The sequence below is a fragment of the Staurois parvus genome, unplaced genomic scaffold, assembly GCF_062004578.1.
Source record: "Staurois parvus isolate SC_StPar_1 unplaced genomic scaffold, SC_StPar_1.0 ptg000267l, whole genome shotgun sequence".
NCBI classification, from domain to species: Eukaryota; Metazoa; Chordata; class Amphibia; order Anura; family Ranidae; genus Staurois; species Staurois parvus.
The window spans coordinates 2,000,673-2,028,378 of NW_028318063.1; the positions used below are offsets into that span (position 1 = coordinate 2,000,673).

A 27,706-nucleotide genomic window follows, 5' to 3' on the forward strand; every position below is an offset into this window, starting at 1 on the left:
TTCAAGTGTACTGAACAAAAGGGTACCTTTTCTCCCGAAGTTGGTTCCTGATGTTAAAAGGAAGAGTCTCTTCAACTCCTTCTCTCCATGCATGACAGCTTTTTCTAGTGTCCCAGCAGGGGGTGTCTACTGAAGCCAAGGGCCAATCACCTCATTTAGGGAGGGGGGTTAGGCGGAGACCCAGGCTGTGTCCCAAATTCCTCGCAAGTTTATACCATGGTCAATAACCTTCCATAGGTGCATGCATCAGCCTAGACACTGGCAGGTTAATATGCAGAACCATATTCTGAACGTCCAGACATCAAATATGACATATCTGGCTGTGCCGGTTAAAGAGATATCGCTTTCTGCTCTCTGGTAGACGTTATCTAGGGGTGTAAGGTATCAGGCGACTTGTATTAAAATGACCTATCTGAATATATGCTTTTTTTTATTGTACCTTGTTCCTGCCGGGATTTATGAAATTGTATGAAAAAGTGGTTTCCAGTGGGATGTATGTTTTACTGCCACTCTGGAATGCTTTCATGTCCAGTGACTGACGGATTTATAACTTTATGACCAAGGCCAAGGCAAGAGCCTGACAGACATCCTGGAACCAGCTAATTGGGTTTATAACTATGAAGCGTATCCATCTGTGCCCTGTGTACTCCTGACCTCAGCACACACACATTCCATTCAAAGAAAAGGAGGGGGAGAGAATGATTTGGAGTGAGAATGACATTTGCAGAGTATGATCCAAATTATGGTTGTCATTGTCCATATATGTGCGCACAATTATCACACTGTACACCTAACATCAGGTATAACTTTAAGGCATGTCCAAACCTGTAATTTAAAGGATTTGTGTATTTTCAGTCTTACCCTTGAAAGGCCTTTTTCCACTGTTCTTTTTTATAATATTGGCATGTGTTCCATGGCAATGCCCTGCTTTCTACTGTATGCCTTGTTTTATAATAGCCTGATTATTATCCCTTTAAGGGGTTTTGGGGAAAAGTTGGTGAACTCCAAATTTTGAGCACAATTCATGAAACTGTTCAAACTGTTTGGACCTGTTCGACCACCAGTGTTTCTGCACTAAAGACTGAAGTCCTGGCAATTTCTGACAAGACGTGATTAAATGTTTGGAGCAGGCTGCATGCAGATTGCAGTGTTGCAGATTTGTCTGATAATTAGGGTAAAAAAAGAAATAGCAATTTGACCAACCTATTATCACTATAATTCTTACATATTAATACAATCCATGGTCCATATTTTTGCAGACAAATGGAAATTTCAAATGTATATAAGTGTGTTTAAGAAATGAAACTTTTTTAAATCCCCCTTTTTTAAACCAGTAATTCTTGAGCAAAGTACATAGTTGCATAGTTACATAGTCTGGCTGAAAAAAAGACAAAAGTCCATCCAGTTCAACCATAAAAAAAAAAAAAAGTTATACTTCTATACCCACAGTTGATCAAGAGGAAGGCCAAAAAAAACCCCAGCAAACCAGATCCAATTTGCTCCTGCTGGGAAGTAAATTCCTACCTGATCCCCCGAGAGGCAGTTGGATATTCCCTGGAATACATTTTATGTACATTATTTGTTTTAACAAGTGTGGCATTGGAATTGTTTTGATGGTTCAGGACAAAATCTTAACAGTTCCTAATCCTAGTTACCATACCTCTAAATTTTCTGAAATGAGAAAGGAGAACACATTTTAGCACAAAGTATGTATGCTACTACTGCACTACTACTTTTGCTTTTACGTTTTTGCTTTATATCAGCTTAACACAATGTGATAATTTAAATGTCAGATGAAAGGTTTTGTACAGCATAAGAATTTTAGTAGGTAAATAATACATTTTTATTGAGGTCTATACACCAGAGCAGCTGAGGAGGAAATGTGGACAAGGGGATTTATTTGGTTAAAGGGAGTGATGTTCGCTCAATATTGGAGACTATTATATAATATTGGAGCTGAAAACTAAGCAGTTCCTTGTCTTAAACTACAGGAAAGCTACTTAAAGGGGACAAGCAAGCAGATGTAACTTTAATATTTGATGCCACAGTCAGATGTGTAGGTAGAGTATGCAGTATTTCAGTGATATTTTTGCCTACAGTTGTTTGCCACTGCTGCCATTTAAGGCTTATACTGTATTTGTGTTGTGTAATAAAACATTATGGTAAAACATACCACTGAGGAATGGTTTGTTGGGAGTGACTCAACCCCCAAGAGTGGACCTGACTGAGCAGTAAATAGTGTTATACAAAAAAAAATTGAATTAAATAATATATATATGGCACATTATATATTTGAAACTTCTAAATAAACCCAAAATTATGTATAAAAACTCCAAAAAAATCTCTATAGCCCAAAGGTCCATAAACCAATCCACAATCATCACCCTTGCATGAATGTGACATATACCAATTTTCCAACACCATCAAACTGCCCACCCCCTAAAGTATAACTTCAAAATCACCAGAACTCTATGGCCATAATTCAATTTTAGGTCATATATGCTATGTGAGAATCGTATTCCCTAAAGCGGTCCTATTCCACTCCAGACTTTTGCACACATTGCATATATCTCGTGATATCCGGATTGTATATTAAAAACATATAATACTCCAGATAATACTGGACCATTTTATTAAAAAAACAAAAATGAATGCCATTGACAAATACACTCACATTTCAAGGTGCCGCAACCTGCACTTGACATAACAAATGGTGTAAATAACATCTGTGCTGCTCAGCTTGATAAACCTGTGTCACCCCGGGAGTATTTCAACTTCCCTGTGACCATCAGACTATCCAGCCCATCTCATCCCTTCAACAAAGTCCTATGTGACAAAATGCATCAAGCTGAGCAGCCTAGATGTTCTGTATACCAATGTTATGTTATATATGTTATATTTAGCAATGCTTTTATCAGTGCAGGTGCATATAATTATTTTATCTCCGTAGCGTATCAGTCGTCTTGTAGTATGGAATTTCACAAAGCTGTCTGTTTTTTTATGGGTGTAATCACCCAATAGTATAACGCAGAACTCAAGATGGGTGTAAAAAAAAAAAAAAAAAGCGCAGTGTTAGATGGTATATTCTGAGCCATATTTGTGTCATTTCAAAGTCACCAATATTGCAGATAGCGGGAGATAATTCAACAACAAAAAATACAACCCAAGTAAAACCTGTAAAAGAAATATTAAATCTGGTCTAGGAAGTGGTTATGAATGGTTAACCTCCCTGGCGGTATTCCCGAGTGTAGCTCAGGGTAAAGTTTCAGTACCACAAGCAGTAACCCCGAGCTACACTCGGGAATACCATGCGGCGCTGCTCCGCGATCCCTTGATCACTTACCTTGTCCTGCGCTCCCGCGATGTCCCTCCTGCAGTGTCCCCGGCAATGTAATCCGGTGGAAGCCAGCATCTGTCTTCTGGGTTCCGTCCCCTGCGAGTGTTGGGACGTATGGGGGATGAAACAGCGGGAAATTTGAAAATGACAAAAAGTGACATTCACTAAAATCACATAGTAAAACATTACTGTATCAAACCAACTCACATACATTTTGTCCCGAGTGCTTTGTCCTGTGCCCTGCCTGCATTTTTACTGTTCTTATTGCCTGAAAACTGAGAAACGTCCATGGCGTCCAAAAAGCGTCCCTTTAGGTCATAAGTGGTTTTAGACCAGCTAGAGAACAGCGATAGTAAATCAGAACCACTTGCAGAATTGAGTGATAATGATTTGTGGAGAAATTTGTCATCAGACACTGAAAACAATTTTGCGACTTTGCGCTATATTTCAAATTTCAGTGTTTTTGGTTTGATTATATTATTTAATTAAATTTATTATTATATTATTTTTTTATGATTATTTATTAAATTATAATATATGATTTCGTGTTTCAAGTTTTATCCTACCCGGGATGTTTACTAGACTCTTATTCGGACAGATTTCAGTGAGTTATTCCTAAGAATTACAGGCCTACAATATAAACCGCCAAATTTCCATGCAAAATAATGGTACCGCTTTCAGCACCAAAAATCTGAAATAATCATACCGCCAGGGAGGTTAAAGTGAAGGTATGGAATATTCTTATGGCCAAGGCAAAAGTAGTCATGGACCAGCTAAGGAGAGTTTTGCATTGTGACTGTAAGAATGTGTTTGTGATCCTCACGAAATTGCAACTGTGTTTTCAAGGGTCTGGTGCATTTGTGTGGTGTTACTTTTTGAGGTGGTTTAGGAATTGGGTCATACCAAGGTGACTGCAAAGTCAACAAGGTCTTCTGGAGTATGGATGATTTTCTCTCTCTTCTGGCAGTAAGGTTGAAAATAAATTTCTATTGATAAGAATTGTTGAGTCTCATGGTGCTGTCATCTTGAAAGGTCAAAGTCGAGTATTCGAGTTCGGATTTTCAAAATATGCTTTAATTGCTATTGAAGCTGTTCGTTGTGTGAGAGTAGGTATTACTTCAGGAGGCTTGGGCACTCTTTCTTTTGCCCATTCTGTGCAGTATAACTGACAGTAAAGCTGTGGAACTGCAGGCTTGTGCTCTGGGCTATTTCTAGCCACTCCCCTCTTAGTCACCATTTAATTTTACTTCAGAGTGCAACATTCTTACCCATGAAGGGCTGGTAACTTGCATTGCTACCTCATGGGTCATTAATGGTATGGAATAGTCTGGTGCTTTTAGAAATGAAAAACATTTATTGGGATCCCCCCCCCCACTCCCGAAGCACCTGCCTTCTGCTGAAGAACATGGCTTTCAGTGATTCTTTTAATTACAATCTATACTCTTAACAATACAGTAGTAGTAAAAGTACAAATAGTAAAGGCTTTTGCTCTGCTATACCCCAAATGCAATAAAGGAAGGTGGAGATTGCTGCACTCACTGATCTAGTGTACTCACACTCAAATTAAATAATTAAACACAAATGTGATGCTCTAATTCCTCAAATTCTTAAAACATAAGGTCTAAAAAACATGCAGTGTCAGTCCAAAAAAAGGATTGTGGAATTGTATCAGTCTAATCCAACATATGTTGTGCTATCATCCAGCAATATTCAACGTCGTGCTTGAATTGTGGCTTCACTCCCTGCTCACCTTGAGGTTTGACCTATAAGTCATAATAGGCCAAACATGCTTTTAGAAGGACTATGTAGCCTCCAAATTTCTGATCCATATAGTGTTCCTTCCACGTGCTAGATCTTCATTGGACCTTTGGCTCCAAGACCGTGCAAAAAAACAAAAATATACCATAATGCAACATCAATTTTTAGATTTGCTAATTAAAGGCACTCAGATATGCACTCACATTAAAGAAAAAAATGTGCTGCAAAGTGTAATAATCAAATGGTTGCATTTCTCCACCGTGCCAACTAAACCATAGTGTTTACCATCACCGAATAGGTGCACCATACACTCACCTTCCCTTTGACCTATCAAATAGGTCATAAACACTTAGGGATATTGAACGATTTCTGCTGATCCACTGCTGGCCTTTAGCAGCGATTTCATTGACTCTGGCCCTTTAAGGGAAAGGACTCCAGGATATCCAATGGGATTATGTGGTATTTGTTTAGTAGGGAAAAGAACAAATCCTAATGCAACCCCATTAAACTTACACCGTTTTATAAACGTAGAAATAAACTCACAAGGATAGTAAAACAACTATCATGACCGTAGCCATCAATCAAGATGGTTCCTCACATCGCTCGTACCGGTTTGTGCAAGACTGGAAGTGACGTCACCAGGATCTGCCAGATGCGTTGCTTCACTGATCACATGACATCTTCAGGGTAAGGAGCCCTGTGACGTTCATCCTTTTAAGTGAGACCCACAGCTAATTGTGTGGTTGCCCCAGCGATCAATTAAAGGGCCAGTATTAAACTAATACTATGGACATGAATGCTGACATACAAAAACGGCCCACATAAATACAAATGAAATATAGATTGAATTGCAAAATAAAAAACAATAATGCCCCCATCAGCATAATTGCATATAGATGAATAATAAAATAGACTAAAAAATAAAGTAAAAATTAAGCAATATGCGGGCCATTTTTGAGGAGTTAGCACATCACATTTGTGTTTAATACAGCGTAGTGTTGCATCTTTCAAGTGTGGTCTTACTGAAATAAAAAAGTATAGTTTTTTCCTTAGCTTAGATACAAAATATCTGCCCAGCCTTGAAACCAGAGCATTAGTAAATGTGTACTTATCATCTTTTGCATGGTGCTATCTCATTTCAGCTGATCCTGAGAAACAGACACCAATAGAAATATTAAAAGAAAACACCTCAGGCTTCTATTTAATAAGATGCTTGCTTTTTAAATTAATGATGAAATGTAGAGATACAGTCATAAGCAGCAGTACTGAAGACTTTAACATTTCAGGGAATCCTTTCTCCTTTTATTAGGAATACTCATATTAGCATATAGAAGGAATGGCTCCCCTAAATTGTTAAAGCTGAACTCTTGGGAGATGTAAAACTGCTTTTCCCAGCTACTTACATCAGTAGGACAGCTGTGGTCCATCCTTTCTGGCTAATATCCTGTTTGCCTTTGGCATCGCCTGCCCATTGAGTCCTAATATGTTTGTGTAGTACCATTTCCAGAGAGTTCCTAGTTTTGGGACATGACTCTATACAAGTCTTTGATGGGTAACTGCACAGGTTCAATCAGGATACAAACAATGCTACAGCTTTGAGAAAGACGCGGTTCTACTTAGGTAAGTAAGCATTTGGAGTGAGAGGTTTTTTTAGTGTGGTTTATCTCAGGCAGGTCAGTTAGTGTACTTTGTCTGAAAGTACATTTGTCCTTTTAAATTGTTTTCCATTCAAATTTGCATACAGTATTTAGATTGTAATTCATTTTTTCGTTATTTGCACATGATCATTGCTAAGATGATGATTTCACTCACGTGGATATTATTTATTTATATTTTGCCAGGAATCCTTAATAGATTGGTGCGATGAAAAAGAACTTAACTTGATTTTAACGACAGGGGGAACTGGGTTTGCTCCAAGAGATGTTACACCAGAGGTGAGAAACGTAAAAGTATAAACTTTTTATAATGTATTAATATTCTTTATTTTTTCTCAACATGTGGCATAAAGTGGAAGGTACCATTGCTGAACTCTTCTTTTGAAATTACTAGTTGCACATTGTGTTGTGCCTCTTACTTTATTATTTTTAGTCACTAACTTGAAGCATGGACCATGGGCTTGTCACTTTTCTGATCTGCATATTCATTTTGGGTCATTGGTTTAAACACTGGTAAAGCCAGTAGGTCATCATGACAGTCAATCAACTTGCCTTTTCAGAAGGTGGTCTGCCGTGGCAGCTTCAGAATTTCTCTCATGACTGGTATACTGTACTAGTATAAAACATGTTTATACTGTAATTTGATGTATGCTAAAACATTGGAATGGTACATTGGCGTTATAACACCAACTCAAATCAACTTTAAAATTTCTATTTTTTGAAGGTTAGAACATGTATTTAGTATGATACCTTCTTTCTCTTGCACACTGCAACTCAGCTAATCAACTGACTGAACAGTTTAGTAGTTAAGTGCTCATAGAACCTTGGTTATTTAAGAAGACATGGCTGCTTTCAGCTATGGGGTTAAGGTCAGCTACAACATCCTTCCACCATGTTAGTAGTCCCGCTTAAAGGAAAAGTGTATGAATTAAATAAGCCTTCTGCAGCCTCTCTTCAAAGAACTTTAAACTACATAAGCGGAGCCAGCATCCCCCAGCTGATTACTGAAAGCAGAATTATACTGCACCTGAGCGGCACAAACCAAAAGCACTATTTCATTAATTTTTAATATTCAAAGCAAACTCTTCCATCTATCCATGTCTCCATGCTTTATTTTGCTGAGAAGTAACTTTGATCACCTCTAGCTTTTCTGGCTGCGGCCATCTTCAGTAAGAGCAGATGAATTTACTTCCTGGGATCAACAATTCATCTGCCTTAACTGAGCCCCTCCTCCCCTCCTGAAGACTCCTGGGATGCATGACATCATTTGCCTAAGCACGGAAACAAGAAAGTAACTGAAGAAATGTAAAAAAAAAGTTTAAAACAAGTAAATATGAAATACTTTCCTATCTATTTACTAATGCTAGAATGATAAGGATTAATAGTTAGTGTTGATTGAGAGAGTGAAGTTCCACTTTCAGTCTTTAGACTGCAGCAGCCTCCTGTGTTGTCTGCATCCAGGACAGTAAAAATCTAGAGCCGGGCTGCCTGCACCTACTGTAGACTTAACTGGAGCATTGCTCCTGCAGTACATACTGTATACATCCAGTTCTATGGGAAATTCGTTCAGAGGGCATTATCACTTGACAAGATTTAGAGCAGGATGAACTGGTATTTTTTTTTCACTTACCAAACAGATATAACAAAATACTTTCATTGGTATATTTAACACACCAAATGTAACCAAATAAGTTCAGGTCACTGTTGAGGTTTACATACACTTTATGTATACATCACAATAGATATGTTTGGTGGCAAACACTGTTAAAAAGGCTTACAGTGGGGCATCCTATGCATATAGGAGGAACTTATTAGGCTTGGTTCACATATGTGTGGGTGGAGCCGCTGCGGATCCACGTGAAAATCCGTGCAGTCGCACCAACCGCACAGAGGAATGCGGACACGCGGGTGGGTGCCATTAGTTCTAATGGCACGCCGCCCGCACTGGAAAACACAACCGTACTGGGAACCGAGGTTTCCGTGCGGGCTGCGTTTTCAGAAGAAGTGCAGGGACTTCTTCCCTGCGTGGCACGGGAGTCCATTTAAATGAATGGGCTCTTGTGTACGTGCAAAACGCGGCTAGCACGGCCGCATATAGGGGTTAAAACTGGAGCAGAAAGAATATGGAACAGATGTGCATAGTATCCCATAGCTTCTAGCCTCAGCTTATTCAGTTAAGGTTTTTAAAAAAAAAAGCTAGAAGCTGGTTGGTTGACGTGCACAACTGCTTCATATTATGTCTGCTCCAGTTTTAGTAAATTCCTCTAAGTCTTTCCAAGGTCTTGTTAGTTTGTTAAATTGTATCTATTCAGTTAAACTTACATTGAAGCTTATCCCTGGCAGTCTAATACTCACCTGTCCCTAATCTAGTGACATCTCCGATAAGGCCACAGAGCAACCTGTCAACACCTTCTGAACCAGGCCAGTGCATTCTCTATTCAATCCTAGCCAACTGTTGTCAGTTATATCTCACTCTACAGGTGATTATAAGACTGGCAAGAGGGCAAGAGAACCTCCAGTAGAGGTGTTAGCTGAAAGATGGTGATTCTGGTAACATTGTTGGAAACCTGTACCAAACAACATGCCAACAAGGGTGCTCAAATGTCTCATCAAAAATAGTACTGAATTTGGCCTGTGTCCCCAATTGTTACCCTCCTTCTATATTACATGTTAATCAGTCAAACCCACTGAATATTAATTGTGAATTATTAAAGTGGAGTTAAACTGTATCTGAAAACCACAAATTGAAACTGCAATGTAATTCATTTTTAATATTCAAAGCAAACTCATCCATCCATGTATGCATGGTTTATTTTGTTGAGAAGTCACTTTGAAGAACACACACCTAGCATTTCTAGCCATGGCCATTTTGAGTAAGGGCAAATGTTTTTCATGTAGCATTTACTTCCTGGAATTCCTCTACTCTTAGCCTAGACATGCAGGCAGGAGGGTGTGCTGAGAAAGCCCCTCCCCCCCTTCTGCAAATAAAAGAAAAAAAAAATGCCCAGGAAGATTCCTGAAATGTATGACATCAACTAGAAGTAACTAAAGAAATGTAAAAAAAAAAAGTTGAAGCAAAAAAATGTATTATTGCTTCCTATCTGTTTATTAATGCTAACAGCTTAAGGATTAAAACATAGTTAATGTTGATTGAGAAAGTTTAATTCAGCTTTAATACCACTAATTATGCTATGCATAAAAAAGTTCTTTCACTGGAAAATATTAAATAAAGATGCCTCTAGGCAGCCCATTTGCTGATAAATAATAAGTTATACCACATGCATTGCTTACCAAATAGCTTATTTCTTTATGGGAAGTTCACACTTCAAAAAGTATTTGTGTTTCATTAGTTCCTGGACAGGTTGTAATCCAATATGTCTATTTTGTGATAATGGTGGTTGTAGATATAAGCGTAATCTTACATTTATAAGTGAGACCGTTTGTACTAATATACAGCAATTATCCAATAAATCACATGCAGGCAGTCTTGTGTCTGCGTCAGTCAATATGTCTGTTATCGAAGGTGATGATCATATGAACTGTGAAAATGCAGGTGATTCCTTTGCAAAATCCCTTATATTGCATTTTGGATGGCATTCGTCTGTTGGATCTCATAAATAACATGCCAACTACTTCCTGTTAATTAACCACTTGATTTTTTGCAATACGGCGCTGCGTTACTTTAATTGACAGTGGCGTGTTCATGCAACGCTGCCCATAAATGGAATTTGTAATTTTTTTTCCCACAAATAGAGCTTTCTTTTAGTGGTATTTGATCACCTCACAACTGATTCATAATTTTTTTTTTTTATTTACATATTGTCACCAGTCCAGTACAGCATTATCTAAGAACTGCTGAGGCGGTGATCAGGAACACTGACTGGTGACAGTATGTAAAATAAAAAAAATATTGTAATCATTTTTTTCAATTTCTTATTACATTTTTTTTCTTTTTTTTACTATTTTTTTTCCCAACATACTATGACCAGAGCAATACAATGTTACCATAGTAACATTGTACTACTCTGGGCAAATGATCAGGATTTAATTTTTTTTTTTTACACATTATGATTGCAGGTACCAATATATTTCATTGATATTAGCAACCACTGTTGCTGAATGACACTGATTCATTCAGCCTTTTTGTTGTGATTAGCTGTGATTGGGCAAAGCTCATCACATAATAAAGATGTTCTGTGATTGGCCCTGTCTGTATCGTGTGACCAATCAGAGCTAACAACACAATTGTATAAAATGGATGGCATGAAAAGAAGCCATCCATTGTATACAATTGTCATGTCATCTGCTGTGATTGGTCACAGCGGTCACATGACACTGACAGCGAGCCAGTGTAGTAATCTGTCACCAGCACCTTCTGACAGGATGTCATATAACGTCCACTTAGAAGAAGAAGCACCCCGCCTGGCTGTCAATCTGCTATAGGTCGGGCAGGAAGGTGTTAATCCACAGTCCTTTAGGCTTCCTCTCCACTGTAGAAGGGAAATCAGTAGTCACTAAACCACTCTTATTTTCTGGTCCTATCACCACCCCTCTTGACAACATCATCACATACACTGTAGGACTAGCTGGTACTGTGATATACAGGATGACCTTGAGGGCCTCTTCACTTTCTGATGCGGAATTGAAGACCAGAGCCCTGGCTGCATAGATTAAGGTAAGTGTGGCTGTCTATTTGATTCCCACTTAGGCAAAACAAGCATTATATCCTGTGTATGCTCAGGAGGATAAACAGATTTTTATTTTGGGGGCCATAAAGAGATCCTTGGCGCACTCAGATGTGTGGAGCTTAAAGCAACAGATAGCCATACAATGTGGTTGTGGGTATATGGTGCAAGTCAATTGAAATTGCATAGACAACCAGATGAGATGTAGTCTGTGGGAAAACCCATCAATTATATTAGAGGTCCCAAAACTGTTGTGAAGGACCAAAAGAATCCATATACTGAACACGAAGCAGGTGCTACAATACTATGTCCTCTTTTTTGAGAGAAATCTAATGACAGGAAGGATGTGCCATTTATATCCAGAAAGTGTAACAAATCCACAGTTGGCTTAACAAAGAGGTGGAGCCTCAAAACCTTACCATGGAGACATCCAGCTTCATGGATTTTGGGTGGTGATATGTCACTTTCTGTGATGTCATTTGCAGTCTGGTCGACAGTTTTTTCTGGTTTGGAGTACACACTATTCACCGCTGGCATTTTTTCCTCCCAGCTGGTTTACTGGTCCTTCAATCATCCCATCTTTTGTTCACTTGACGGCCACAAGCGACATAGATGGTACCTCACTTCACTGGGTCGCATGTTGGGGCAGAGCCCATGGGCATGTCTGCACATGCGCCATAATAGCCATGATTGGAGGAGAGGAGGCAGGGCCACTTAAGGAGATAGACTGAAGTTCCACTTCAAAGTATATGTATTGAAAAGTGAAAAGCCCTGTCAAGTTTGTATTGCAGTTTGTGTCTCCGGTAGGTAGATTTTCCCTCTCTATTTGTCCTGGCGACCATTGTGACCAAGCCAGACAGTAATACAAGAATATATAAAAATAATAATTTAAAAAACCCAATCCCCCCCGTAACGCCGTACTCGCACAAATGCAAACATGCACATAGTTCCAAACATTGATTGCACCACACATATTAGATATTGCCACAAATGTCTGAGTGAAAACAGTAATTCTAGCACCAGAGCTCACATTTAACTTCAAACTGATGACCTGTAAAAATATTTTAAAGACTGATGCTGCATCCACCTAGGTAAGATCAAAAAACACCTTTTGAACCTATCAGGGATATTTCCCTTTCCACCCTTTACTCACCAGGTTGCTTTCCTTGTTGCCATCCTGTGAGGAACCTGTCTGTGATGAGAGCCTTGTACTGTAAAAAAAAAAAAACAATCCTTTCTAGTCAGTGTTCTTCTGTCTCTTTAGCCAGCTCCCGTAAACCAAAAGAAAATATCTCTTAGCTGACTATATTTTATTCATGCTGTGCAGGTCTACCTCTCAGCCGCTGCTTCCATTAGAAAGACTGACTCTCAGTTTGTCATACTTGATACCCCTTGTTTATCAGTAGCTCAAATAAATGCGTCTTTGGCTGTTAGGCATCAGGCAACTGTGTTCCAGATTTGCAAGACTGCCAGCAGGTTTTCTGTTGACATAGTTACATAGTTAGTCTGGCTGAGAACAGACAAAAGTCCATCCAGTTCAACCATAAAAAAAATAAAAAATTAAAAAAAGTTATAATCCTACATCCACAGTTGGCCCAGAAGAAGGCAAGACAAGTTTTACCAGGTAGATGTTCAGGCCTCCTCTGAAGTCAGCTATGGGTGTAGGGTCTTTCAGGTTGCTTTTTGACTTGCAAGCTGATCTTCGTTTTACTGTATTGTTTGGTGGGATTGTTTTAATTTTGTTATTGTTGGCCACTCCTCAGTTGGCCTGCTTTAAGACATCCCAATTATCTATGAATAACTGAATCCTGTGTAATGAATTTTGTAAATAACGTAAAATATGTATTTTTGGCGTTTTATTAATGGACACAGGTCTCACACCTCTATGTTGGTGATCTTCTCCTAGTATTGCTTGGTAATAAACGTGAAGCATGCTGAGAGCTTTCGGGGGTTTAGGGGACGGTTACATCTGTGTGGCCAATGGCTTTTTTGTTCTCTGGTGTCCAAATCCTGCTGTAGAGTAGCAGTATCATATAACGGTCTCCAAATAACTGAACTCCAAAAAACTGAGTTTATGGTAAGTACAAAAATCCTTTTTCAGTGTCTTGTAAAAGTATTCATAACCCTTGAAATTTTCCACATTTTGTCATGTTACAACTAAAAACGTAAATGTATTTTATTGGGATTTTATGTGATAGACCAACACAAAGTGGCACATAATTCTGAAGTGGAAGGAAAATGATAAATGGTTTTAAAACTTGTTTACAAATATCCACTTCACAATTATGTGCAACTTTGTGCTGGTCTGTCACATAAAATTCCAATAAAATACATTTATGTTTTTGGCTGTAACATGACAAAATTTGGAAAGTTTCAAGGGATATGAATACTTTTTCAAGACACTGTATCTGAGGTGCCTGCCATGGCTGTTAAAAGCCATTTCTAAAGGTTTGCCAGGTAGCTACTGAATTGCATTTATTTCCAAATAATGTCTACTTTAAACAAGCATACTCTGAATCCCTCATCCCAGTTTTGCACATTTGTTGTAGTGTGTGGTTGCGGGGGTTTTCCATGGCAGATTCTACCCATTGTAAGGCAGATCCATAGATATTTTACTGACAACAGTGTGTACATTGTACTTTGGATCCTTTTGTGTTTCACCAATTGAGAGTGAAGGATCAGCTTAGGTGTGGCCAGCTAATGACATGGGATGCTCACAATCCAGAGGATTTTTTAGTTTTTTTTTTTTTTTTTCATCAGGACATTTATGGCCAGCCTTACTTATGGAGTACATTGTGAGGCAAAAATGGGTATCTTTTTTTAGTTTTGGATAGAGAGGGAAAAGGCTGGACCCTTCCTCATCAGAAATATTGGCCACTATTGACCATTGGTACCAAAAAAGCAATTGTGGGGAATCCAAGATTTTGGCGTTGCCCCAAAACAAATTTTAAGGGTAAATCTTCAAATGGTGGTGCCATTTACCGGGACAACAGTGGTACAAGGTATTTCCCCTTACTTTGTGTAGATTTTATCTAACGTCCCATTTCTGGAAAAGGAAGTAAAGGAAAATATCTCCCAATACAGACATTCAGAAAACTGGCAGGGGTTTTAACCCTTCCTTACTCAATCCTTAACATAAAAAAATGTACTATACATACATTTAACTGTCCAAACATGCTCTCTCTGCTTTCCTTTATTGCATGCCATCTTCTGTAGATTTCTTTGCTTCTTGCCTTGTTTACATTTATCACCAGAGATTAAAAAGATTGTGCTATTTTAGGATTGCAGACAAGTCAGTAATTGTGAGACTTCAGTGTGGGCTGACAGATTGCAGTAGAGTTCGGCTTTTAGCAGAGTACACATATGGCCTTGCCGCATGATCGTTTGTAGTAAAGGCTATCATGCCATATGACTGTTTAATTACTGTTGTCTTAGTTTAGCATCACAAAATCATTGTACTGACTCCTATACCACTAGAAGTATGAAAAGCTGGTGGGTTTCTTCCTTCTTTTTTTTTTTTTCCACATCTCTATTTTTTAAATGTCACACACAGATTAATCTGTGTAGCATGAAATACACCCAAGCAGATAATGGAATGTGACTTTCAGACCCTGGTATTCTGCCAAGTTCAAAGGGAAGAATTAGAAATAAGGAAAGAGATATAAAATATACAATTTTTAAATGTCATTGAAAAATGTATACTAGGTATAAAAAAGCTAGGATTCAGTTTTTGGGAAAATGTTGTAAACTTGACTTTGGTTGCATTTTGATAGTTTGTTTACAATGCGTGCATGGGTTATTTTAGGATGTTGGTTTTTGGCTTCTGGTGGTTTCAGCATGTTGATATGCATTACTGTTCAATCAGACAATATTTTCATATTTCACTCAGTTGAAAAGTAGATGAGATGGAGTTTAGGCTGCCCATGGAATGCAGGAGACAGTGACGGCTTGTAATGGGGGGGGGGGCATCTGCAAGGGAGCCTGTGTCTGCCACTGTAGTGATTAAAGGCGAGCATAAACCCAAAAGTGATAATATGTTAAATTGTAGGATATGGTCCTTTAAGGATTCACTGTATAAAATGTTGCTCATTTGCCTTGTGATCCATTACAGCTGTGTGCCTTTTACTCCTATTAAGTGACAAAACGTACTTCACTGCCTACTCTATGGAAGAGCATTGTCCTGTATTGTTTAGGTTTGCCTTTGCATCTGCTTTAAGCCTACCTACTATGCAGGGATCTCTGCATAGCCACGTGTTGAGCCTCCCAATGCTTTCCAGGAACTGTGCTAGGCCTCAAGGCCAATGTGGGTCCTGGGAATAGTCCTCTTAGACTTTCCTTTTGCTAAGTAGTGATTTCATGTCTTTGAGGCAGCTCAAGAGGACTCTGAACTGGAAACCCTGCTGGTCTTGAGGCTTTTCAGAGGATGAGGAACTTAGTCTAAGTGCCCTTTCACCTATTGAGATTTTATGCCTATCCCCAAAAGTCCTTGGAATCTTTATACTTACCTGTCCCCACTCCATTGGGAATCTTCTCTGTGTGACTTACTTGGCTCCGTCACTGTTATGTTCATTTCCTCCTGCACATGTGCGCCACTTTTCTCCATTCTAAAGGAATGTTAGTACTCCGCTTGCCTCAGTGGAGTATAAATTCTCCAATGGAATTAGTGGAGATTGCAGCACATGCACGAGAATAGACAGAACCAATAAATATTTTTTAGTACACAGGGGATGGGGATTGACATCTGAGCCCAAAAAGTGTGAGTGCATTAAATGTGAACCACCCTGCTCACACAAACACTTACAGGCAGGAGAAAATGCCATCATAACCTACTATTATAAAAAACAACAGGGCTCAGTTAAGAAACATCATGTTTTCCCTCTGCAATGGATCTTGGCAATCTTTGTCAAGGTAACATACCTTCCACACTCCAGTGCCTGTGCCTTCTTGATCTCTCATGGCCATGCACACGTTCAAGTTTTTCCCCGAGTGTGGTGGCTCCATTAGATAACACAGTGGTGCGCTGGATGCATAATTCATACTCGAGCAGGGCACTTAATCCCTGGCCAAGCATTGCCCCCTCACGTCCCAGTGTGTACACTCCCTGAGCTACAGAGATAGCATAGCCTGCACCCACAGCCTAGTCTTTGCTGCACTACATAGCCTCTGTACACCCCAGCCACTGCAGAATCTGCAGCCAAAATTCCTTCTGCACTCAGTCTGGTCTCTGCTGCAATTGCAGTCAAGAGGTTTAAATAATCCCATTGACCACAAATTTGGGAGGTAGAGGGTTGGTAGTGCTGCCACTGACGCCATTTCTGGGGGTTATTATTGCAGTCATTTACGCTAATACTGGAGTTATTATTGCAGCTACCGACACCAATGCTGGGGGTTATTATTACAGTCACTTACACCATTGCTGTGGGTTATTGTTACACCACTGACAGCAGTGCTAGAGGTTATTATTATTGCAGGCATTAACACCAATTTTGTGGGTTATTTTTGCAGCAACTGCCGCCAGTGCTAGGGGTTATTATTGCAACCATTATCCCCAACACTGGGGGGGGGGGGAGTTATTTTTGCAGCCGCTGACACCAAGGCTGGAAGTTGCTCTTAATTTTCAGCACCAACATTGAATTGTATTTTACGCCTGTTATCTTTTCCATGTGCATTGTGGAACACTGAAAAGAGTGCAGCATGGCTGACCTTTTTAGGTGTTGAGGTGTATTATAGCGCTTTTAAGACTTAGAAAATCTGTGTTTGCCTAAATATAGAAGTGGTTGATAATATCAGTATCTTTGTGTAATTTCAACCTAGTCCTGGATGCAGAAAGGCCCCCAATGCCTGTGTTATGCTGATTCTGTTCTGCTAGTGCTATAAATACTTTCTACCTACAGGCAAAAGCAATTTAAATTAATGGAATGGCATGGCTTGATAATTTTATGCAACAGTTTGGATCAGAGCTATGCATGGCTTTGCCTGACAAAGAGATGCGTTTACTATTCATCTCAGTGCTTTCTTTTGAATTGGTATCAATGCAAAATGCAGCACCCAGCTGCTGAATTGCAACTTAAAGGGTAAGTTCATCTTTGAGAACATGTTACAATTTCCACCCATTTTTAGGGTGGAACATGTAACATGTTCCCAATTCTGCGGCCACTGCCCACTGTTCCCCCATCCCTGTGAGAGAAGTACAGGGAGAAGTTGCCCATACTAGCTGTCACTTTTTAAAAACAGCATGGCCATGCAGGGCTCCACCCACACGGCCGTGTCATTCATTCACAGTGTTCTGTGAATGAATGAATGAAGTCCCCACAGCCTTAGCAGCTGTCAGCTTGTAGTTCTCGATGAACTACCATGGCTCTGTGGATCGCTGTGATAGTTCATTGATTCTTCCTGTCAGCAGTATATCTGCTTGCTCGTACATCCCGTATGGCAAGCAGATATACTGACATGTTTGCAGGAGACCTGCATTGCACCAGTGATCTACTGATCGTTGGTGCAGGGATTTGAGGCTACTGCAGGCAAAAATAATAAATGCACATTTTTTTACCTGCAAAAAAAATGTGCATTTATTAATTTTGTGCAAAAGGTGAACTTACCCTTTAAAAGCCCATTCCTAGGGCACATAGATATAACTCATTTCGATCAGAAAGCTGTGCAATAAAGACACCTTGCCAAACCTTAAGCTTCCACACTTACTAGAGACATTGGACCAAGTGTGCCACATCAAAAACACCTTTCAATAAGTATCTCCACTGCCAGAACCCCGGCAGGTTTTATCAGTCACTGTTAACACTGCTCTCCATGTACTTATAGCATGGCTTTCTTTTGGATCACAGGGTGGGTACAATGTGAAATTTTGCTTGTGTATTCTATATCTGATTGCATGATCTTTTTTTTTTTTTTTTTTTCATTAAACCTACATTTTTTTTACCAGTCAATTTTCTGCAGAGGATGGGATAAACCAGTTCCCATATCATTAATATCTATAAATACAGCACTGTATTTTCGACGTAAAATGTGGGAAGATTCTTCATTCATGTAATGTACACTAAATGCTAAGTCATGTGTATTAGTGAATATATGTGGGATATTTAAATATGCCAGATTGTTAATATAGAGATCCGTGCCTGCTTCTATAATTATACATAATTACATATATATGTTTATAAACACACTTGAAAGGAAGATAAATGACATGATGCAAAGGCAGTTAAACCATTACAAATGTTCGTGTCGTCTCCTTTGTTGTCTTGTCTAAACATAAGTGAGCCTTTATTGACTGGTATAATTAGACATTAACATCTGCTTAGAGAAACTACTTATGTTCTTGTGTATTATTTCAGTGTATAATTATGAAATTATATCTCATAAGAAATAAAAAAAATACACAAGTGATATGACTTTGTATAAAGTGGTAACAAATATTGGACACCAATGTATCCCACCTGTTGTTATATAACCTATTACTGTATATTTAATAGGGAGCCTTAATTTCTACATACAAATTTCCAGAAAGACACTTTTAAAATGTAAGTGATAAAAATAGCCATGCTGAGAATTTATTAGCTGAAAAGTGCAGGCATCAGAGTTGGAAAGGGTTAGATGGTATGAGCAGGGTTGTTGCTAGAATAGTAAAAGGCCTGAGGCAAGTTTAGGCACCCCGAAAAGAGTGAAATTAAACACATACAGTATGGGGAAATTAACAAAGAGTGGTGTAGGCTTATGTCTGCACCACTGTTCCAAGCTGGGAATATGAAGCTGATTCTGCCCCTAATTAACTAAAGGGACAATCTGCTTCCTGATCTGTGCTGTGTCTGTGACAGATACTGCACAGAACAATTCAACTGAAGCTCAATGAGGTGTACAAATTTGCTCAACAGACTTAAAGGATAAGTACATCTTTGGGAAAATGTTGCATGTACCACCCATTTAGGGTGGAACTTGTTCCAAATGCTGCAGCCACTGCCCCCCCTCCCTGTAACAGAAGTATGGGGAGAAGTTCCCCATACTAGCTGCCCCTTTTTAAAAACAGCGCAGCCATGTGGGGTGTTTTGTGAATGAATCAACTACAAGTCCCGGCAGCCTTAGCAGCTGTCGGCTTATAGTTCTCAATGTATGGGCAAGCAGATATACTGACAAGTATGCAGGAGACCTGCATGGCACCAGCGATCTGCTGATTTCTGGTGTAATGCTTTACAGGCTCCTGTAACCAAAAAATATTACCCTCAAAAAAATGTGCATTTATTATTTTTGGTTAAAAGGTGAACTTACCCTTTAAAAACAGCTGCTAGAACAAAGTGCATGTAGCCAAAACTAGTGGAAATGTATAAAGTACTGTGCTAATCTGTCTGTTTATAACAGAGCGCCGCTACATGTGAACCTGAAAATCGCCACGCATGGATGGATCAGATGCAGGTAGCCTGCAGTGTCCCACTCTCTCCCCTGGATTGTTAAGCTCTGCCCTATGCATTTCATCCTGACATCATTAGGGGCATCAGCTGAAGCTGCATGCTCAGGAACCTCCCTCCCTGGTCATTTGAGTGCAGGAAGGAAGAGGAGGGCTGTTAGTCTCCTGAGGTTCAAAGTGAGATTTGGTGATGTCACTACTGTGCAACATACCGTTGTTCATTTTTAAGGCTCTGAATATGGAGAAGCAAAAAGCCTACCTCTGTCCGGATGGCAAATTCCCTGCACAGAAGCAGTGTAGAACAAAGCATAGTAAGTCAATAATGAGAAGAATCAGCTGCAGGGAGACCACAGGCAATGTTGGTGATTAGTCCTCCCTCTGTCTACTTTTTTGTAGAACAAAAAAGGAGTAGGAGCAACCAACCCCAGAGGACAGGAAAAGGGATTAGTAAGAAAAAGGAATTTTAAAAGAGAAAGAGAGGGTCAAGTCGGGAGACATTAAGGTACGGAAATATATTGAATCCACGGGTCCCATGTTTTATCAAATTTTCTAGTATTGTTGTGTAGAATACAGGTGAGTCTATCGTTAATCATAATCCAATTCAGTTTATTCTTAACATAATCAATTGGGATGATTTCCAATGTCTAGCAACAGTAATTCTTGCTGCCAACAGCATATAGGTGATCAGTTTAAGGAATTTTCTGGGAATGGTATCCGGGAATTTATGAAAGAGTGCTGTCTCCGGGGATTTGCGAATATTCACCCCCGGCACCGTATAGATTTAATCAGGGGTGGGCAACGGTGGCCCACCAGCTGTTGGTGAACTACAAGTCCCATCATGCCTCTGCCTTTGGGAGTCATGCTTGTAACTGTCAGTTTGGCAATGCCTCATGGAACTTGTAGTTCTACAACAGCTGGAGGGCCACAGTTGCCCACCCCTGGATTTAATTAAACATGTAAATCCAAAATCTGGTTGCCATCGGGCATTGCCACCAGATGTGATAAATGGAGCCCATGTGGGCACAACGCCAGAAGCATATCAGTGAGGCAGACGAATGCATCCTCGCAGTCCAAGTTGGGACCAAGTACCATCGTAATAACATTTTGTAGTTTGTTTCAATTAGAGTAGTGTTGATGAAAACTTTAGATAATGCCAGGGCAACATCTTGCCATTCAGATAGGTAATAAGTGACATTCAGGTCCCATTCCCATCAATCCATATAGGGAAGTTGACAATTTGGATCAGTAAGGATAGCATACAATGTGGAGACATGGCCTCTGGGGAAATCCCTATTCTGACAGGAAATTTCAAAATTGGTAAGTATGGGTGGTTCATCCAATAAAGCAATCTTTGAGCAGATAAAAGAGACAATTTGATTGTATCTAAAGATTTCGGTAGAGGATATTTGCAATTTATCTTTAAAATGTTGCAAAGAATGAGTTTGATCACCATTAAGGTATTCTCCTATCCGTATTAATCCTTTATTAATTCACCATTGAAATGGGGCAGGAACTAAATCGGGTACAAATTCAGGGTTACAAAAAACAGGTGTCAAGGGCGTGTTTGGAGAAGCTAATGATTTGCGGTGGCGCACTCTGTCCCAGGCTGTCAAAGAATAAGACAGAGTGGGGCATAGTATAGGGGGACAAGATCGATTAGGAAGCCAAAGTAAAGAGCCGACTGATAAGGGATGGCAGGAAAGAGCTTCCATAGAAACCCAGCGGGGAGTAGATCCCTTAGCAGTGGTGTAGGCCAGTTGGGCAGTTTTAGCAGCTTGGAAATATGCTTGAAGATTAGGAAGGCCAATCCCACCTCACGGTTTTGAGGCATATAATGTCTTTTGGTTCATCTGAGGTCTTCTATTGTTCCAGATAAAGCGGAGAACCTCAGCTTGTAAATGCTGCAACTCCCGTCTCGGAATTGGTATTGGTAAGGTTCTAAAATAATATAGCAATCGGGGCAATAACGTCACACCAGGATAAAGAGTAATCAGCCCAATGGCGAAGATCTTCTAAGTTTTTTAAAGGGGGGGGGGTGGTAGGCTTGATAAAGAGTCTTGATAGAAGCAGTTAGGTTGATCCCCCTAAAAGGCAAAGAGTTGCGTGCCCATTGAAAGTTAAAGTAGTTATAAACTGCTGTTCTACATAAGGGGGTAATAAAACGTTAAGGGCTGTCATTTTCTGGGAGTTAAAGGAAAGCCCAGAAAGGTCAGAAAATTGGTGCAAAAGAGACCGTAGATTAGGTACGGTGATCAAAGGAAAGGTAATATACATAAGAACATCATCAGCAAATAGGGCACATTTATGTACCTGTTGTCCACAATGGATTCCATGGACTTCGGGATGAGAACGAATCGCCATAGCTAAGGGTTCGATTGCCAATGTGAAAAGCAGTGGGGAGAGTGGACAACCCTGTCTAGTGCCCCGTCAAATTGGAAACAGGAAACAGAAGATCTGTAGCCTCTAATGGAAACTTGAGCTGTGGGAGTATTGTATAGCGAATAAAATAAAGCAAGAAATGTAGGAGCAAATACGAACGCTTGCAAGGTAGTAAACAAAGGTAGCAAACAAAGATTCCCAAGTTAAACTATCAAAAGCTTTATAAAGGTCCAAAGAAAGAAGCAAAAGTTCCCTTGAGAGGGGAGCATCCCATTTAGAGCAGACAGCTGATATCAAAGTGATAGACTGACTGACGAATCTGCTCCAATGTTTGGCGTCCAGATATGAAGCCTGACTGGTCTTTGTGAACATACTGCACCAAAAAGGAATTAAGATGCAAGGCCAAAAGTTTCGTTAGAATTTTCAGATCACAATTAATTACCAAAATGGGGCGATGGTTAAGAATATCAGTAGAATCCTTATTGGGTTTGGGAATGACACTAATATATGCTTTGTTCTCATCTAAAGGGATCACACCCTCCTCTCTTAAAGAATTTAAATAAAGAACCATATGGGGAGAAGGTGTTCGGAAAAGGTGTTTTAGTATGTATTTGGGAGACCTTCGGGGCCTGGGGATTTATGCAAAGTTAGCATTCTAATAACTTTGCTAAGCTCCTTACTAGTAATAGGTTGTTCCATGAGTTCCCTATTGGCCTCGCTGAGGGATGGAAGAGGCAAAGTCACTAGGAAATTTTGAATTGAAGAAGGCTCAACAGGCTGGAGTTGACTGTATAGAGTAGCATAAAAGTTATGAAATTCCCGAAGGATCTTCTTAGGATCCAGTTAGATATGATGTATGATGTTTTGGAGTAAGTTTACATGCTAAGAGGGAGCCTGGTTTGTCTCGCCAAATGTAAAATGTATGGTTCATTCAACGCAGTTGCTTTTCTGCTTTTTTGGTAAGACCGAGGTTAAGTTCTACAGTTGCAAGAAAAAGTATGTGAACCCCTTGGGATTTCGTGGAGTTTTGCATGAATTGGGCATAAAATGTGCTCTGAACGTCATCTAAGTCACAACAATAGAAGAACACAGTCTGCTGAACATAATACTACACAAATATTAGATGTTGCCATGGTTTAATTGCACATAACATGTAAACATTCACAGTGCAGGGAGGAAAACGTATGTGAGGCCCTAGCAGTGGTTCTCAACCTTCCTAATGCCGCGACCCTTTAATACAGTTCCTCATGTTGCGGTGACCCCCAACCATAAAATTATTTTTATTGCTATTTCATAACTGTAATTTTGCAGTGGGAGGAGTAGTGCCACATCATTGGTGTCAGTGGGAGGAGTAGTGCCAAATCACTGATGTCAGTGGGAGGAAGAGTGTTCCATCGTTGGTATCAGTGGGAGGAATAGTGTCCCATCATTGGTATCAGTGGGAGGCATAGTGTCCCATCATTGGTATCAGTGGGAGGAATAGTGCCACATCGTTGGTGTCAGTAGGAGGAATAGTGCCCCATCATTGGTGTCAGTGGGAGGAATAGTGCCCCATCATTGGTATCAGTGGGAGGAATAGTGCACCATCATTGATGTCAGTGGGAGGAATAGTGCCCCATCATTGGTATCAGTGGGAGGAATAGTGCCCCATCATTGGTATCAGTGGGAGCAATAGTGCCCCATCATTGATGTCAGTGTGGGGGGGGGAATAGTGCCCCATCGTTGGTGTCAGTGGGGGGAGGAATAGTGTCCCATCGTTGGTGTCAGTGGGGGGAGGAATAGTGCCCCATCATTGATGTCAGTGTGGGGGGGGGATAGTGCCCCATCGTTGGTGTCAGTGGGGGGAGGAATAATGTCCCATCGTTGGTGTCAGTGGGGGGAGGAATAGTGCCCCATCGTTGGTGTCAGTGGGGGGGAAATAGTGCCCTATCATTGGTGTCAGTGGGAGGAATAGTGCCCCATCATTGGTGTTAGTGACACCAATGATGGGGCACTATTCCTCCCACTGACACCAATGATACTTACCTTGCTGACTCCTGCTCCAACCTGGGCTCGCTCCCTCCCTCTCCCATCTACAGCCAGCATACCTGGCTGCAGCAGCACCATCTGCACGGTACAGACACTTACCGGTCAGCTGTCTTCCTTCTCCGGCCGCTCCCCTCACTCGATCTTCTTTGATCTTTGCGCTGCCGCTCGGCTCCTCCTCGCCGATGATTGGCCTCCTGTGTGCCTCTCCTGAGCTACAGTTCCGGCGGGCAATCACCAGCGAGGAGGCGGAGCTGTTGAGTGATCCCAGGGGTGTGGCCAGATGACAGGGGCGGCATGTCATCCACACATTGCCTGGAGATGGATAGAAGAGCGGTGTCTCAGTTCCTAAGACCATCGGAAATATGTGTTTTCCGATGCTCCCAGGCGACCCCTGTGAAATGGTGGTTCGACCCCCAAAGGGGTCGCAACCCACAGGTTGAGAACCGCTGCGTTATAGCAATACAAAAGTTGTGCAAAGTCGTGACTTTGGAAGGGGATTTAAGTTTGGCTGTGTGCGACTTATCAAGCTATGATCTAAGGATAGATTTGAATCCCCTGCCAAAATAACACGATCTTTCAGTTCAGTAGATAAAGATATAAATAGGGTTCAAAAAAAGGCTACCTGATTCACATTAGGGGCATGGTAAATCAGAAAAGCTACCAGATTCTCCCCTAGATGGCCCTTAACTAAAAAGAATCGCCCTTCCTTGACCCTTATCACTTTAGTTTTGGTAAACGACAGCCATTGCTTTTTTTCAGAGGCATTAGCAAAAAAGCATACAGGAAAATCCCTGTAAATATACCTAGGTGTAAAAGAAGGGGCAAAATGGGTTTCCTGTAGAACAACATCAGCTCCCAGGGACTTATAGTGGGAAAAAACCTGGAGGCGCATAAAAGAGGAGCCCAGTCCTTGAACATTATGGAAAGCAATCAATACCATTATAAATAGACAAACTCACCCACCAACATGGGATACCGAGTATTCAAGATCTTTTTGGAAGTCTCGAGATGACCCTCAAATAACAATAGTAAAAGAAGTTAAAAAAGAAAAGGATACAGAAGAAAAAAAACGCATAGACTCTTCCCAGCACCATGGGGTCTATATGAAACATATATACTAAAGGCTCCTGAAGCCACAAAACTATGTTACAGAAAATATAAACAGTCTAAACCTTTAGACAGAGGACAATACTGCTAGGGTACAAAGTATATAGAAAAATGTCCCGTAATGGGACCACTGAGAGGTCACCGCCAAATGGAAAATCAGCTAGTAGCAGAGTCCTCAAGGAACCCGATGTGGGGTTGCAGGTTTTTTCCTAGGGGAAGAGGACCACAGAGGCCAGAGTGGAAGAGGTTGTCCATTAACTTTGGGTTGGTTTCGTGAGAAGGGGCTAAGGGAAAAAAAGCCCAAGTTCAGCAAGATTTTCTCTCCTTCGAGGAATGTAGAAAAGGTGAATTGCAGACGAAACGGATAGTTCCATGTATAGCGGATATAATTTTCGATTAGAGGTGAAAGCAACGGTTTGAATGCCCTCTTTTTTGAATGGTTACCTGAGAGATGTCTGCAAATACTTGGATCTTGTAGCCATCAACTTCAAAATCCGGATGTTCTTTGGCATATCAGAGCACCGCCTCCTTAATCCTGAAGAAGTAGGGCTTCATAAGCACATCCCGAGGAGGTCCATCCGGCTTTAAAGGGATAAAAGCCCTATGGATACGATCTGTTTCCATGTGGATTTCATCATTAGCTGGCACCGCTGATTGCATAAGGGAAGGTGCGATGGAAGTGATATCCTTTACCGTTTCAGGAAAACCTCTAATGGGGAAGTTGTACCTCTGGGCGTGAGTCTCAAGATCATCTATTTTATTATAGGCTTCATCTAGGCGATCTTGCAAGTTGGCAATGTTAGGATTTTTAGACACTCTCTGAACTGTGTCATCAACTTTAAATTCAATATTCTCTAGGTGATTTCCAAGCTCCCTGAAATCCTGTTTCAGGTCTGAGGCCAATTTAGTGGTAGCTTTATCCAGTTCCCTCTGCAATAAATCAGCAAAACGAGCAATAAGTACGGAATCCCGAGTAGTGCGCTTGGAAATCACCTGGAGAATATTGAATCTAAAGTTGATGACACAGTTCACAGGTGGAAAGGCAGGAGAGTCCACTAGACAATCATGTGCTGGATTATGGCTGCTGGTTTAGCTAATAAATATATCAGCCATTTCCCTATCCAGCAGGGAAGAAGCTTGAGAATCATGGTCTGGTGACAGGACCCTGGCCTGTGAGGGAGACCTTGCAGAGCTAGAGAGGGATCCAGAAGGAGCAGGGTGGTCACTCACATGAGCCAAGGAGGCGGAGGAGCCTTCAATCTGGGTCCCAGGACTGGAGGAGGGCTTGGCCTGCTGTGGCAGTGGCTGTGCTCCCTCTGCAGCCGGGAGATCCAGGAGTCAGCGCCGGTCGCCATCTTGCCATCCCCTGCCATTTTCTTTGTGACAGTGCGGGAGCCTCCCACGGACTTTCCAACCGACCTGGGTGGGCATTTGGAGATCCTCCACCCCTTCAATATTGTGCCCAGGTAAGCAGCGGGGAGAGGTGAGGTCGGGAGCTGTCAGAGAATCCCCAAAGGTGCCGGGAATGTGCGGAGTGGTTAAGGAAGCATCTGCTCTGGCCGCATACGCACTTCTCTAATCTTTATTTTTTTAAAACTAGCTCAATACTTTGTGTTGACCCTGCTTGGTTTAGTGTCCTAATATAGGGTTCAAGGATGAGGAGGACAGTTGACAGGGGGTGTCTTTGTAGGGTACTATTGTGCATTTTAATCAGATTAAATAAGGTGTCATTTTTTCTTAGACTGTTGGGCATTATTATGGTGATGTGAACCAAGCCATAGCAATAGTGTGGCATGGTAGAAAGAAGGAGAAAAAAATAAGAGGGGGAGCAGCAGGGAAAAATTGGTGGGAGGGGTGCTTGGGTGGTTTGGAAGAGGAAAGGGAAATGGGAAAGAAAAATGTGATGAGGCAGGAGATGAAAGCGAAAAGGGAGAAAGGAGATAAAGCAGACAAGGGAAAAGCAAGGTTTAGAAAGTAAAGGAGTTTTGTATAGCATGGGTCAGCAGCCCATTGATCGTGGCCAGGTGATGGGTAGATCACGTCCTTTCTTTCCGACCGCTCCTCCCACATATGCAGAGTGGCACAGGGAAAAAAGAACAACTTATTATGCTGCACCACTGACCAGCAGAAGGAAGGATAACCTGGACAGGAGGGCATGTGGGGTTGGGATTTACTGGAACCAATTCTCTGTAGTTCCCCCTGCTGCAGCTGAAAACTGTATTCTCCTCCTCTCCCTCCCAACGTCCCTTTTCTGAATGAACACAGTGAGTGATTGGTACACTGTGTTTATTATTCTTCAGTCTGTGAATGAACAAGGAGACTGTACAGAGCACCTCCTTTTCATTTA

The 27,706-nt window shown here is 40.8% G+C and overlaps 1 protein-coding gene across 30 annotated transcripts in view; it reads left to right on the forward strand.

Moving 5' to 3' along the window:
- Positions 1-27,706, forward strand: part of GPHN (gephyrin) — a 591,738-nt gene that overhangs the window by 238,048 nt on the left and 325,984 nt on the right. For all 30 annotated transcript variants that reach the window (XM_089681455.1, XM_089681470.1, XM_089681459.1 and 27 more), the window contains exon 4: positions 6,937-7,029. In XM_089681455.1, the coding sequence (XP_089537581.1) occupies positions 6,937-7,029 (93 nt within the window). The remainder of the gene's footprint in view (positions 1-6,936; positions 7,030-27,706) is intronic.